This window comes from Vigna angularis, chromosome 3 (assembly GCF_016808095.1).
Source record: "Vigna angularis cultivar LongXiaoDou No.4 chromosome 3, ASM1680809v1, whole genome shotgun sequence".
In the NCBI taxonomy this organism is placed as follows: Eukaryota; Viridiplantae; Streptophyta; class Magnoliopsida; order Fabales; family Fabaceae; genus Vigna; species Vigna angularis.
In genome coordinates, this window is record NC_068972.1 from 41,163,687 (window position 1) to 41,180,091 (window position 16,405).

The following is a 16,405-nucleotide window of genomic DNA, read 5'->3' on the forward strand; positions in this document are numbered from 1 at the left end:
AGGTACGTTCTCTCTATGTTCTAGAGACCCTAAATAATATTTCAGAGCAGTATCATAATCACTCTCTTGAGAGTTGAGGCTCCATAACTCACATCTGACTTGAGCGTCGGAGTATCTTTGCAGGTACCTCCCCCTCCTTTGGCAAGTATGAACAACAACAATTGGAGAAGAGCAAGCGTCCCAGACAGCCAGGAGCAACAAGAACACACCGGAAAACATCTACACCGAAACATTTTGGCGCCCACCGTGGGGCCGAGTGCCATCCCAAAGAAGCCACAAGAGGAGCCTCGGCCTCGACGAATCATTTCTCCGGATAAAGCTACTCCATCAAGATGAAGCCGCCGCATCACCGCCAGGAGTCTCCTCCGCGAGCCATTGACGCCACCGCAAGCACCTCTGCGAAATCGTACCCCCTTTGCGGGTCAGACCCAGCGCAGAGACAACCCCCAAATCGGGTCCGTCCATCAGCCTCTGTAGCGCCACCAGGCGCAACTGTCATTACCAGATCGAATGACGCCTCCAGCGAGTTTCTCTCCTTCTTCCGCCACCACTGTCATTACCAGATCGAATGACGCCTCCAGCGAGTTTCTCTCCTTCTTTCGCCACCACTGACGTCGTCTTTATCAGGATACAATTCCCAGACCAGCACCAATTGCTACGACAATTGGCTCGGCATCTTCTACGACCATGACTCTCGCTACATCGGCGAAATCATCCTCCACCGCCGCCTCGACTCAGACAAGCGCCGCCTTCACCAGCGGCAACACTTGCATCTCCAATTTGCGCTGTCTCCAACACTTCTTCCCAACCTAAATACTCACCACCAAACAAGGCCACCACAAATCCGCCAGTCCATCCCAAGCTTGGGGACTTCATGATCGTCGATCACCTTGGATCGCGGCTTCCGTCGACGACAAACTCAAGATCGGCCGTTCCGCAGTGTGGCTGATTCTAGGGTTTTTTGGGGTAAAAAGGGATTTGACAGAGAGGAGAGAAGAAGACGGTTGTCTCCCCAGAGACAAACCCTTTCGGCGTCTTGTCAAACCCATTCTCCACGTCTTCCGCAACACTCGCGCCATCCACGCGTAGTTCGGTTCTGCCTCCACGTCATCCAACCCAGTTTCTATTCCCCAAACTTCAAACTCCGAACGTCCTTCGACCATTTCCTGGTCGACCACCAAGAATGAGCCGCACTCCAAGGCCGTCCATCTATGTCGACTGTGACCGATTGACAAAACCTTCCTCATTGTCGTTCGACAATGTCCAGATCGACCATCAAGAATGAGCCGCACTCCAAGGTCGTCCATCTTGGCCGATCGACAAAACCGAGTGTATATCGTGACCGATCGGCAAAACCTTCCTCATTGCCGTACAACCATTTCCTGGTCGACCACCAAGAACGAGTCGGACTCCATTGTCGGTTCTTCATCCTCAAATACTCCAGCATGCGGACACTCGGCTCCACCAACGTTCGGTCATTCGACCCAAACTGATGCTCGGTTATTGAGCCTCCCTGACGTTCGGCAACTCGGCCTCAACCGTTCGTCCATTCGGTCCCCAACGTTAGGCCATCCTTGGCCTCGACCATTCGGCCACCAGTCTCCCCAACATTCGGCCATCCGTGGCCTCAACCATTTGGCCACCAGTCTCCCCAACGTTCGGCCATCCGTGGCCTCCACCATTCGGCCACCAGTCTCAATAACGTTCGGACGCTTGGACTCAACCGTTCGACCATCCGTCTCATCGACGTTCGGCATCTTGGCCTGGACCGTTCGGCCTTTCTGATTGACGTTCGGTCTCTAGCGCTCGGTCATGCATGGTCTCACAACACTCAATCGTTCGGCCATTCGGTCTCACCGCCGTTCGGCAATTTTCATCATCAAGCGTCCAGCAGTCGTCCTCAATGACGTTCGGTCGCTTGGCCTCCAACCTTTGGCCTCGATCGTTCGGCCATTTGCATCTCAAGCACTCTAGCATTTGTTCTCACGGTCGTTCGGCCTAAAGCGTTCGGTCAATTGCGTCTCACACGTTCGAGCATTCGTTCTCGCGGCCGTTCGGCCTAGAGCGTTCGGCACTTCGCTCGTAATTAACGTTCGGTCTCTAGCGCTAGGTCTCACGTGCCACTCGGCCGCTCGACAACCTATGTGTCGAGCGTTCACACAGTCCTCACGTTCGACCACACATGTCGCTCGGCCTCTACCGCTCGACCATACATCGACACGAGCGCTCCAGCATTCGACCATACTCTTGTTCAGCCTCCTGACGTTCGGCACCTCGGCGTCACTGACGTTCGGCCATTCGATCTCTTTGACGCTCGGCCTCGAGCGTCCAGCATTTGGGCTAACTGAAGTTCGGCTGCCAAGTTTACAACTCGACCGAACGATCTCACTTATATATTTTATATATATCTTATGCAGGTCACAGTAGACGGTCAACCGAAAACCGAGCGTTCTACTATATAAACCGATCGGCCTTACAACATAACCTTGTAAATGCCTTGGTTTGTCTCGCTACTCTTTTTTCTTTAATTCTACAGCGCAGATAAGCACATCTTACATGCATAGGCGGACACCAGAGATTCGTCCATGCTGAAGCACTCCAAAACCGGGAAAACACTCCTAGACCTGGTAGATGTTCGCCCTAGAACACCCAGGAGCATTGAAAAAAGGGATACACTCCCTCTGGTCGTTGTTCGCCCTAGAACACCCAGAACATCAACCGCTCGACAAACCATGTCCACGAGCGCTCTAAGGGATACTCTCCCTCTGGTTTTTTGTTCGCCCTAGAACACCCAGAACATCAACCGCTCGACAATCCCTGTGTACAAGCGTTCAAGAAGTCGGCTGTTCGGCCTCAAAGGTGTCCGACCTTTGCTTTAACCCGCTCGTCAATCCATTTGTACGAGTGTTCAAACAATCGGCTGTTCGGCCTTCTTTTTGTTTCAATCGCTCGACAACCCATGTGTACGAGCTTTCAAACAGTCGGCCGTTCGGCCTCCTTTCGGTTTCAACCGCTCGACAATCCCTGTGTACGAGCGTTCAAGCAGTCGGTCGTTCGGCCTCAAAGGTGTTCGACCTTTGCTTTCAACCGCTCGTCGATCCATGTGTACGAGCGTTCAAACAGTCGGTGGTTCGGCCTCAAAGGTATTCGCACGTTGATTTGAACCGCTCGACCATACATATTCACGAGCGTTCAAGTATTCGGCCGTTCGACGCCATTAATGTTGTCCATTCGGCCTCAATGACGTTCGTCCGCTTCGCTTCAATCATTCAGCCTGACATGCCACTCGACCTCTACCGTCCGTGACCTCAAGCATTCAGCTTCTATGACCTTCGGCTATACAGCCTCTACCGCTCGGTCATCCTTGGTTTGAAACGTTCAGACCACAGATGAACAACAACCTGAAACACGCTCTCTAATACAGCGAATACAGCCTCCTCAAACTCATAAGTCCTATAGTTACCACGTCCGTAAAACGGAACGGTTAACTCGGGCTTGGGGGGCATGTTATGTAGTAAGATATTTATTACATAAAATATCTTAGATATTATAAAATATCTTAGATATTATAAAATATCTTAGATATTTTAAACAGTTAAGTAACTAACCACATTTTTAGGTAAGGTGGTTATTTTTATTTTGCTTATAAATACAGTAACAGGGCAAAGGTCCAGGTACGTTCTCTCTATGTTCTAGAGACCCTAAATAATATTTCAAAGCAGTATCATAATCACTCTCTTGAGAGCTGAGGCTCCATAACTCACATCTGACTTGAGCGTCGGAGTATCTTTGTAGGTACCTCCCCCTCCTTTGGCAAGTATGAACAACAACAATTGGAGAAGAGCAAGCGTCCCAGACAGCCAGGAGCAACAAGAACACACCGGAAAACATCTACACCGAAACACATATACTTCTCAGACGGACTCTCTCACCTTTGGCTCTTGGTCTTTGGAACGTTGCTTTTGGAGATAGGAGGACTGCATCCAGCTGCCAACTTGGAGGCGCACGTTCACTAGCCACCGCGTACGTACACATCCAGCTGCAAATGGTTTCGCTTGGAACGTCTTTGGAGAGCTTGGAAAGAGAGGTTGAAGCAGCATTGCATCCAGCTTGGAACGTTCTCTAATATTAATTTTATATTTTCAGGTATAGAAAGTTGAAGCAGCACTGTATCAAATCCAATTTTTAAACAATTTAAGATAGGATATTTTAAATCTATTTAAACTGATAATTGTTGTGAGACCCAGAAAATTAACTCTGCAAATTATCTGTCACATCACCATTAATACGCACGCCACGTCACTGCTTAGGGTAATTAAAACCCACTCCTGCGCTGAAAGACGCACCACGTCACTCCACTGAAACATTAAAAGCGCACTTTGCACCGCATGCACGCACGCCACCTGTCGCGAGAGAAGCTTCCAATTCAGAAGTGGGTGTGCAGGTGTCGGCTTGAGAGACGTTCGTTCGAACGAACGTGGGTTTAACAAAACTGGGTTTTTGAAAAACTCTCTCACCTGCACCACTCATCTTCTTCCTCAGAACCAAAACCTTTCATTTTTCTCCAACTTCTCTCTAGAACCAGTTCACCTTCTTTCTACTGTAACTCACCATTCCCTTCTCCGATCACGTTTCAGAACCGTAGAAACGTTCCTAGAGACGTGAGCATCATTCTGGACCGAACAGAAATTTGATCGGAACTGGTAAGTTCTCATTTCTAAGCGTTCATCCTTTTGGTTTCATGCGAACCCTAGTTCTGGTTGCATACATGGGTTCTAGGTCTGAGTTATTCTGATTTCTGGTGTTTTAGATTAAGTGGAAACTATTGAGCGAAACCTGAGGGTAGGAAGTTGTTAGAGGAAGCACTAAATCTTGCTTTTTGGGAGTACACTGCTATCCAGGTAAGGGAAGCTTATGTATTTAATTTCATATTTTGTTGTATGATTGATGATAACGCATGCCTGTTGATGAACGAATGAATGTATGTGTCTGAGTATAAATGTATGATTAATGATGAACTGAATGAATAGAGTATATGTTGGCTGTGATGTATGATCATGTATGATACGTATGATTATGTATGATTAATGTGATTTGTATAAAGTCTGGAAATTGATATTGATATGAAACTATAAAGTATGAATTTTATGAGAAATATCGAGTTAAGATAGAAGAACAATCTGAAACGTAAATTTACTCCCTATGATAAATTACGCTCGTTATCGTACGGTCTTATACCGTTCGGTTTCCCTGAAAAGACTTAGAGTAGAATTCTTTCATTTGGAAAGAATTCGGTTTGAGAACGAGCGTCCTATTTCGAAATACTATGTTTGAGCGTTCGGCTCAGCATAGAGATGTCGTACACCTTAAATTAAATAATACTGAAATAAGTAACGTTCGGTCTTATACCGAACATTCATCCTAAATAGCGCGCGGTCTTATACCAAGCGTTCGTCATAATTGGTGCTCGGTCATCTACCTAGCGTTCGTCATAAACGGGGCCCGGTCTCATACCAAGCGCTCGTAATGTTGAATAACCATTTGATAAAAATAGCGTTCGTTCAAGTATTAAAATATTCATCTTCTTACGTTCGTTCAAATACTAGTATCGGTCCTTCATATACAAACTTCTTCAAAGAAAATTTCTAAGTATTATTGACCATCCTTCTTATATTAAATCTGGTCCAAGATCTTTATTATGAAATTTTTCTAAGTATCAGTACACCTTCAATTGAGTCAGTTCATTTAACTGACCAAATAGATAGTCACGTTCGTCCATCCAGTGCCTTATTTGGACGTTCGTCCTAATCCTTCAAAGGACGGAACGTTCGTCTTTTTATACTCTTAAATCTAAAAATGAGAATGATGATAATTTATAAGAAATTACAGTGTGAACACTATATGAAATGATTATACGATTATGGAATTTGGACGAGCGTTCCAAGGAGGAACGTCTCAGATATGTTAAATATTAAATTTGGTAAAGTATGATGTGGATAAGTTAGGACTCGCTGTCCATCCTGATGTTCTGTGATACTCATCTTCATGTAGAGGAGGGTAGTCATGTGTGGGAACGGCAGGAGGTCCTTAGTCCATAAGTTAACATGGGCGACGTAAGAACGGACTAACCTCGAGTGGCAGCTGTTGAGTGTATCCCAGTTACTACACCACTCGGGTGCAAGGACGCTTGTAACTACACAGATTCATACAGTCCGGACGGTCTGTCTTATATAAAATATATATATATATATATATATATATATATATATATATATATATATATATATATATATATATATATATATATATATATATATATATATATATATATATATATATATATATATATATATATTTATTTATATATATATATATATATATATATTTATTTATTTTATTCTATGTTAAATTACTTGCTGTATGTGGGAATTGAAATGCTAAAATGTATGTGTTGATTTTTATGAATTAAATTATATAAGCTTACCCTTTCGTTTTTCCTTGTGTTGTCTACTGTTATATACGTTCGTCCTGTCTTTGCAATGATCATCCGTGTGGATGTGAGCAGAAGGCGAGGCCACTCTGGAAGACGTCATTAAAGAAGAAAATTTTGTCGAGGTGGAAGTCAAGGCCGAGCCCTAGAGCGCTCGTTAATGACAGGAGTGTAGATGATTAACTTTTATTTTAACGTTCGGTTCATTATTTTGTAAAACCGTTCGTTCTAGAATCACCCAGTTTCCGTTTCGTGCACGTTATTTCTGTATTCAATGCCGTTCGGCTTTTGAACTCGTTTTATTAATGGAAAGATTGCGTTGATTTACTGTTAATTGTAATTAATTCTGGATTATGGTAATTACTATATTTTGGGATGTTACAATTGTCAACACCCAATTTCGTCCGGATTGACTAATAGATTTGTTTTATTCATGAGTGTAAAATAAAAATAAAAAAATAAAATAAAATTAAAATTAAAACATAACAATAAAAAAAAGAGGCGTTCGTCCATTCATTCCTTTACGACGTTCGGCAATTCTCAGCTTCAACCGTTCGGTCATAGTGTTTTAGTGAAAGTTCGGTCTTCATTTGAACGTTCGGTCTTGGTGAATTCTCATTTGAACGCTCGGTCTCCATTATGTTTCTCTTCAGCGTTCGGTTTTGAGCGTTCGGCCCAGTATGGTTTGATAAGCGAACATTGCTCAGCAAAATAGCGTTCAGTCACATTATGTGAACGCTCGTTCGGTATGCTTACTCTCAGTTGAACGTTCGATCTTGATGGGCGTACTTCCAAACAGTATATAATAGGTGTTAATCTGGTACCGTTCGGTCAGGCTTTGATTTGATACTGTTCGGTTAGGTGCTGATGTGATACCGATAGGTCATGTGTTGTGATCTTTCGGCCAGGGTGCAAAACGTTCCTCCCAGTGGTATTCGGTTTAATAATGTTTGATCATATTTGTTTTTAGGTGGCGAGCGTTCGGTTTTGTCATTTTGATATGCTAGTGATTTTAACGCTCGGTTTTGGCGTTTTGGTAACTCTTAAGCGTTCGACCTGGATCAGAGGTTTGTGTATGGTCGTTCGTCATACAGCGTTCGGTAGCAGATCCCGTATTGCCCGAGCGTCCAAAAGTAGTGGTGGCTGCGTTTTTAAATTTGTTTTTAAATTTGTCTGAGCATTACAGCGAGGATTCACACTTTCAACTGCCAAAAATGTCTGCCATTAACCGTCCTCCGAAAATGTCCACTCATAGTATGGGTTTCTGCAAGAAGAGAATATTTTTTGGCTGAGTATGGGTTTCTGAAAGAGAGAATCATTTTTTTTGCTGGCACTTTCACTTTTGGGTTGTCATACATGAGTGCCCATCTTGCACCTCTGTACAGATTCCATCTGTAAAGCCTGCTACACCACTACAACACTCTCGATGCTGGGAGAAGAGGATTTTACAGAAAAGGGGAGACTCACCAAGAAAGGGGGCGGGAACGCACTTACTAAAGGTTACGAAAAAGGGAGGAGAGGATCGGTTTTTTTCCTAGGAACAAGAGAGATCAATCCAAGGAGGGAGGAGAAACAGAGACTGGTTACAGGAAAAAGAAGGTCAGCCACAAGGAGAAAGAATCCATCGATACGTGTCCTATCACTTTGGCGTAGTATAGAATTAAGGTCCACTATCGGTTTTGTGTCACTCCATGCCCGCAACCGCAACTACAATTCATTTTTGTAACATCCCAAAAATACAGTAAACACCATATAATAGAATCAATTACAATTAATGATAAACCAAATCAGTCTTAATACTAAACCAGAATAAGGTTTGGCCGAACGGCCTTACAAGAAGTAAAATACAATAACAACACTCGACCTAAGCATACCTAACCGAACGGTTTACAAAACAGAAAATACCGAACGGTCAATTAAATCAAAAGGGGAAGGGATCGCTCTAATAAGGTACTCTAATCTAACTAAACTAACATATAACCGAACGTCCTACTGTTCAGCCTTCACTTCAACCTCCACGAGGTTTTCTTCCTCTAATACTACATCTTCGAGCGCCTCCTCAAGCAGCGCCTCTCCATCTGCTCACATCCACAAGGATGATCATTGCAAGACAAGACGGGCGTAAGGGTAAGCTTATTGAATTTAATTCAAGTAATAACATGCATTTCATAACACATCAACATATTAAATACATTCCAACATATCGTTCAATCAATTTTGTAACTCAATCCAATTCCTGATACTAGATTGACTGTCCGGACTGTATGAATTCTGTGTAGCTACGACGTTCGTGCACCCAGGTGGAGTAACTAGAATTCTCATCAGATACTACCTGAGGTTAGTCCGTTCCGTCCAAGTTACATTTATGGACTAGGACCTCCTGTCGTTCCCACACATGACGTACTCTTCTCTACCTGAGAACGAGCACTCACGGAACATCAGGATGAACCGCCAGCTAAGCTTTGCCCACATTCATACTTTACAATTCCAACTTTCATCCAAGAGTCGTTCCTCCTTGGAACGCTCGTTCAAAATCCACAATCAACATTTCATCTCTTATCCTGTTCATTCTTTATAATTTTTCACCTTAATATCATTTTCACCTTTAGATCCAATTTCATAAAATGACGAGCGTTCAGCCCTCTTCATAATGAGGATGAACGTTAAAGACGAGACCGAGAAAGACTCGTTTCTGAGGAGAATAAAGCCGACACATATTATTTGACGACCGTCATTACCACTTGAATCAGTTAAATGAACTGACTCTAGTCCGATCAAACCAATACTCAGAATAATTTAAGTATAAAGGCTCTAGGCCGAATTCAAATGGATATAAACACCACCAGACGAATAAAGAAATATGCCGAGATCAATTCACTTAGGGAAACTGTGACATCCCAAAAATACAGTCAAAGCTATAAATTTAGAAAATCACATTTAATAATAATTCAAACAGTTTTCCACTAAAAACAAAATGAAGAAAATTAAAATTTAGAACGAACGAACGCTCAAGGACGAACGTCCTTGAGTACTGTTCAATAGCTAAGGACGAGCGCGCAAAGCCGCACGTCCACACAAGAGTTTACAAAATAAAACCGAACGTACAAGAAACCTGACCGAACGGTTTACACAAGACAAATACCGAACAGTCGAAATCAACTTAAACGAATACAAGGGATGGTCGAACGACCACTCAATTCAACAACTACACTACTGGCCGAGCGGTCTCACTGCTCGGTCTTCACTTCCACATCTACCAGATTCTCTTCTTCCAGCAACTCTTCCAAACGCTCGTCTCCCTCTGCTCACATCCACACGGATGATCATTGCAATGACAAGACGGACGTACAAGAACAAAGGACAACACAAGGAAAACGAAAGGGTAAGCTTACGTAATTTAACTCATGCATCAACATATAAATTCCAGCAAACAGTTCATTTCACACATACATATCAACGTATGCATTCATCATACATCACATAATTTAACGCACGTACAAAATAAAACTCAACACGACTGACTGTCCGGACTGTATGAAATCTGCATAGTTACAGGCGTTCGCGCACCCGGGTGGTGTGGTAACTGGCATCCTCATCAGCTGCCACCCGAGGTTAGTACGCTCGTCCAAAGTACCTCTAAGGACGACGACCTCCTGCCGTTCCCACACATGACGTGCGTCCTCTACTTGAGGACGAGCACTCACGGAACATCAGGATCGAACAGCCAACATTAACTTCCCACAGTCATACTTGACAATTCCAATAATTTCCAAGAGTCGTTCCTACCTGGAACGCTCGTTCAATATTCATAACTTTCATTTCATCTCAGATAATGTTCATCATTCACTATTCATCAATTCATAATCATTTTCATCTTAATGGGGAAAGCATCAAAAACCGAACGTTCTATCTCCAAAGAAACGAGAACGAACGCTGTGAGCGAGACTAAAAGAACGCTCGTTCGTATTAAAGTACGAACGGCAGAGAAACAGTTACGTTCAGGAAATGGCCAAGTATGGTACTGTTCATTGGACGAACGCTATTTTGTGGAAAAAGAGAACGAGCGCTCAAAATAATACCGAGCACTATTAGGACGAACGCTCATTTCAAAACCGAGCACTATTAGGACGAACGCTCATTTCAAAACCGAGCACTATTAGGACGAACGCTCATTTCAAAACCGAGCACTATTAGGACGAACGCTCATTTCAAAACCGAGCACTATTAGGTCGAACACTCATTTCAAAACCGAGCACTATTAGGACGGACGCTCATTGTGAGATCGAGCACCAATTTGAGTGAGCGCTCGGTTTAAGACCGAGCCTCATTTATAGCGAACGCTCGGTGTGAAACCGAACGTCACTCTAAGCGTACGTTCAGTGTAAGACCGAACGCTTTCCAGTACGATCGTCCGGTGTGAGACCGAATGCTATTCTGGACGAACGTCAGGTGTAAGACCGAACGTTCAATAACTCAGATTGATAGATCTCTAAAATAAACTAAGGGAGTTTTGAAGAAGTAATACGAACGAAATATGCACTGTTTCATATATATATATATATATATATATATATATATATATATATATATATATATATATATATATATATATATATATATATATATATATATATATATATATATATATATATATATACAAGTACAAAAAGAAAGAAGTTTATCAAACGTACAAGATTCAACAGTGCCAAACCGAACGCTCAAACAGTGCATTCTAGGATGAGGACGCTCGTCCTCAACCACAGATTTAGTCAAATGACAGAATCAACATTTCAACCATATTACTAAAGAAAAACCGAACGGTCAATGACCGTCCAGAACGAACGTACAATGTCTCATGGAAGGTTCATTTCTCATAAAATCATATTCATCTCATTCGTTCATATCAACCCAAAATCTCAAATTTCATATATCTCATTTTATCCAACATCTCATGCATAATATGTAACTTAGTCATATATCATTCTCATTCCATAAAAACGAACGTTCATGAAATCAACCACAGCAACATCATACAGTGAAATAACGAACGTTAATATCATCATTCATATCGTCCATCATGCATTATCCTTATACAGTAAAATAACGAACGTTCACATACACACATACATCCAAACAGTTAAGTTAAGTAAGCTTCCCTTACCCGGAAATGAACGAACGTTCACAGACGCACACAGACGCTCTCCACTCAAATCCTTATCGCCAACGCTCGTTAATCCACTATTCAGACGAACCCCAAGGTCAAACTCAGAACTTCTCTACTCAAAGAAAATAACGAACGCACAACTCAGAATTGAGTTTGCATGCACGAAGAACGAACGTCAGAAAGGAAGGAAAGGACTTACCGGTTCAGTTTTAACGAACCGAACGTCCTTCTGGAGTCTTACGCCGAGCGTCCTTCAGCTGTGCCGGAGATACTGATCGGAGGAGATGCAGTGGTGGTTCTTTAGAGAGAGAAGGGTGCAGAGAGTGTAGAGAGAAGGAGGAGAGAATTTTAGCTTCTCAGAAATTGAAGTAAAGAGAGGGACGTGCAGAGTGAGTGGGGAATATGTTCAGAGTTCCCACTTGCTGCCGGACGCACGCCCACTCTGGCAGTTGCGCTGGCATCGCACTCCGCCGCTTCTCTGACAGCCCATAACGGACGATCGACCACTGTACAGTTGCCACGCGTCTTCCACTACCGTCGACGCACGTTCTTCCTGACTGCCCATGCCGGACGGACGTTCACTCTGACTGTAGATGCCGGACGTCCACTCTCAGGGAGACACGTGTAATCCACTACACCGGACGCACGTTCCCACTGTGCTCTGACTCAGTTGGGCGTGCGACAGCTGGCGTTCGGCAGTGGGTGTCGGGCACTGTTGTCGGCCATGTGTACTGCTGAGGTGGCGCGCTCTCCTGCTGCCACGTGGATGCCACATGGACGCACGTTTTTCGAGGCCCTGACATTCCCCCAACTACAAAAATTTTCGTCCTCGAAAATTAGGACTGAGTCTCGAACAGATGGGGATACAAATCCTTAATGGCATCTTCCACTTCCCACGTAGAGTCTCCTGTCTTCTCGTCCCACACTATTTTTACCAATCTGACTGCTTTTCTTCTGTAGTATTTGGTGTCACTGTCTTCAATGCGTACCGGCTGCATCTCCAACGTACGATCTTGACGAAGACGAATATCTTCCAACTCCAATACATGAGAAGGGTCGAATACGTACTTCTGGAGTTGAGAAACATGAAAGACTGTATGCAAGTTTGATAACTGAGGCGGCAAAGACAACTCGTACGCAACTGGCCCAATCTTCCTCAAGATTTGATAAGGTTCGACAAACTTGGGAGACAACTTCTTTGGTCGGATAGCTCTCCCTACACCAGTGGTCGGATGTAGTCTAAGGAAAACATGATCTCCTGCATCGAACTCCAAGGGTCTTCTCCTCTTGTCAGCGTAGGATTTCTTTCCACTCCTGGACGTCTTCAACCTTTCTTGAATCAACTTCACCTTCTCAGTCGTCTGCCGAATGAGTTCTGGTCCTGTTAACACCTTTTCTCTTTCCTGAACCCAACACAAAGGCGTTCTGTACTTCCTCCCGTACAGAGCTTCAAAAGGAGCCATTCCTATGTTGGCTTGAAAACTGTTGTTGTAGGTGAACTCCACTAAAGGCAAGACTTCATCCCAGACGCCCATGTGATCTAGGACACACGTCCTCAATAAGTCTTCAAGCGTCTGAATGGTTCTCTCGGACTGACCGTCTGTCTGAGGATGATGGGCCGAACTCATTTGAAGTTTGCTACCGAGCTCACTTTATAATGATTGCCAAAACCGAGAAGTAAACCTCGTGTCTCGGTCTGAAAAATGCTAGACGGAACTCCATGTAGATGAATGATCTCCTTGATGTAAAGCTTAGCCAGGTTCGTCATTGACATCTTCAGATTGACTGCTAGGAAAAGAGTACTCTTCGTCAGTCGACCCATTCTTACCCATACGAAATCATAATTCCTGACTGTTCCAGTGTTGAAATGTTTAGATTGATCTGATAAACTACTTATCCATCAACTCTTCAATCTGCTCCTTGAGTTCAGCTAACTCTCTTGGCGACATCTGATAGGGTACAATAGAGTTGGATCCAGTGTTCGACACTAAGTCGATAGTAGATTGCACTTCGCGCGGAGGAGGTAATCCAGGCACTTCATCAGGAAATACGTCCAGGAATTCATCCACGACTGATCGTCCTCCATTCAGTTTACTGGACGATCGCTCGTGACTCAAACTTTCAAATCGTTCGTCCGAATGCGTCATGATCAGAAACCAACTAGCGACATCCACGATGTCTTCCTTTAGTTGACCGAGCATCACGGATGGTTCTACTTCATACGTGTCCGGGAACACCAATTCCTTTGCCCCACAGTCAATGAGAATGCGATTGACGGTCAGGTAATCCATTCCTAAGATCACTTCTAATTCCTTTAAGGGTAGACAGATGAGATTCACCTTATAACTACACCCTTCACTCTCGATAGGACATTTGAAGCATACTGTAGACGTCCTAACCTCACCAGCCGCTGGGGTTGACACTACCAAGTCGAACTGCATCTCGCGTTCGACTATACCCAATTCCCCAACGCACGCCTTCGAAATGAAGGAGTGTATTGCCCCCGAATCATACAACATACAAACATGGCTTTCCAAATAATAAAAACAGATATTGGTGACGAATGTACCTGAAGTGACAGCTTCGGTGCTCTTGATCGCATACATTCTACTAACAATCTGCGTTCGTCCACCCCTTCCTTGTTGCATTCTCCCAGCATTTGGTGGTCTTATTGCCTGCTTGTCCGCCCATATAACACTCGTTTTCCCAGTGACCTCTTCTTCTACAGCAGTCGCAATACTTCCCTCCAGTTAATTGAGGACAGACTGACTTGAAATGGGGTCCTCCACATTGAAAACATTTTACGGCCTTTTTCTGTCCAGACCGACCAGCAGTCACCAAATATCGTGACAGCAACCCACCAGAGGCATTTGGTAATACTGAACGATCGTAAGGTGTCCTCCTTAGATTATCATTGTTCCTTGAAGATATGGCTCCTCTTATTGTCTGTTGTTGTTGCTCCTTGTGCTGTTCCAATCCCGTCACACTCTTCTCTAATACTTGAGTCCTATCCACCTCATCAGGGAGACACTTCTCAGTGAATTTAGCTGGATGATGTTGGCGGAAACACTCCAAACTCAACTCGGTCCTATGATCCCTAGAGGAAGTGAATGCTCCGATAATGTTCCTAGTGATTTCTATGATCTCCATCAGCTGTCTTTGGGTAGTTTCAGAGTGTGCTCTTATAGCCTCTAAACTCTGCAGGGCGGCCATGTTTTGCTGTACCAGAGCAGCGTTCAGCTGCTGAAGTGCCTTTATTACGGATTCCAGTAGTCTGATATGGTCAGACGAATCGCGCTCGATAGGTTGAGGGTGTGGTCTCGATGCCATTAGTTCTCTCTGATAAGTAGAGAAAACGAACGTTAGCCAAGCTTAAAGAGTTTAGAACAACCCATCAAACAATTATTGAGCACACAGCACAAGCATAGTATTCTCACAACCTACAGTGTTCCTTAAGGAACAAAACTGCTCTGATACCACTAATGTGACATCCCAAAAATACAGTCAAAGCTATAAATTTAGAAAATCACATTTAATAATAATTCAAACAGTTTTCCACTAAAAACAAAATGAAGAAAATTAAAATTTAGAACGAACGAACGCTCAAGGACGAACGTCCTTGAGTACTGTTCAATAGCTAAGGACGAGCGCGCAAAGTTGCACATCCACACAAGAGTTTACAAAATAAAACCGAACGTACAAGAAACCTGACCGAACGGTTTACACAAGACAAATACCGAACGGTCGAAATCAACTTAAACGAATACAAGGGATGGTCGAACGACCACTCAATTCAACAACTACACTACTGGCCGAGCGGTCTCACTGCTCGGTCTTCACTTCCACATCTACCAGATTCTCTTCTTCCAGCAACTCTTCCAAACGCTCGTCTCCCTCTGCTCACATCCACACGGATGATCATTGCAATGACAAGACGGACGTACAAGAACAAAGGACAACACAAGGAAAACGAAAGGGTAAGCTTACGTAATTTAACTCATGCATCAACATATAAATTCCAGCAAACAGTTCATTTCACACATACATATCAACGTATGCATTCATCATACATCACATAATTTAACGCACGTACAAAATAAAACTCAACACGACTGACTGTCCGGACTGTATGAAATCTGCATAGTTACAGGCGTTCGCGCACCCGGGTGGTGTGGTAACTGGCATCCTCATCAGCTGCCACCCGAGGTTAGTACGCTCGTCCAAAGTACCTCTAAGGACGACGACCTCCTGCCGTTCCCACACATGACGTGCGTCCTCTACTTGAGGACGAGCACTCACGGAACATCAGGATCGAACAGCCAACATTAACTTCCCACAGTCATACTTGACAATTCCAATAATTTCCAAGAGTCGTTCCTACCTGGAACGCTCGTTCAATATTCATAACTTTCATTTCATCTCAGATACTGTTCATCATTCACTATTCATCAATTCATAATCATTTTCATCTTAATGGGGAAAGCATCAAAAACCGAACGTTCTATCTCCAAAGAAACGAGAACGAACGCTGTGAGCGAGACTAAAAGAACGCTCGTTCGTATTAAAGTACGAACGGCAGAGAAACAGTTACGTTCAGGAAATGGCCAAGTATGGTACTGTTCATTGGACGAACGCTATTTTGTGGAAAAAGAGAACGAGCGCTCAAAATAATACCGAGCACTATTAGGACGAACGCTCATTTCAAAACCGAGCACTATTAGGACGAACGCTCATTTCAAAACCGAGCACTA

At 43.7% G+C, this 16,405-nt stretch overlaps 1 protein-coding gene across 1 annotated transcript; it reads right to left on the reverse strand.

Annotated features, from left to right (window-relative positions):
* Positions 1 to 13,543: 13,543 nt before the first annotated feature.
* On the reverse strand, positions 13,544 to 13,945 carry LOC108324390 (uncharacterized). Its single transcript, XM_017557337.1, has one exon. The coding sequence runs from the start codon at positions 13,943 to 13,945 to the stop codon at positions 13,544 to 13,546; it is 402 nt and encodes a 133-aa protein (XP_017412826.1).
* Between the last annotated feature and the right edge of the window lie 2,460 nt (positions 13,946 to 16,405).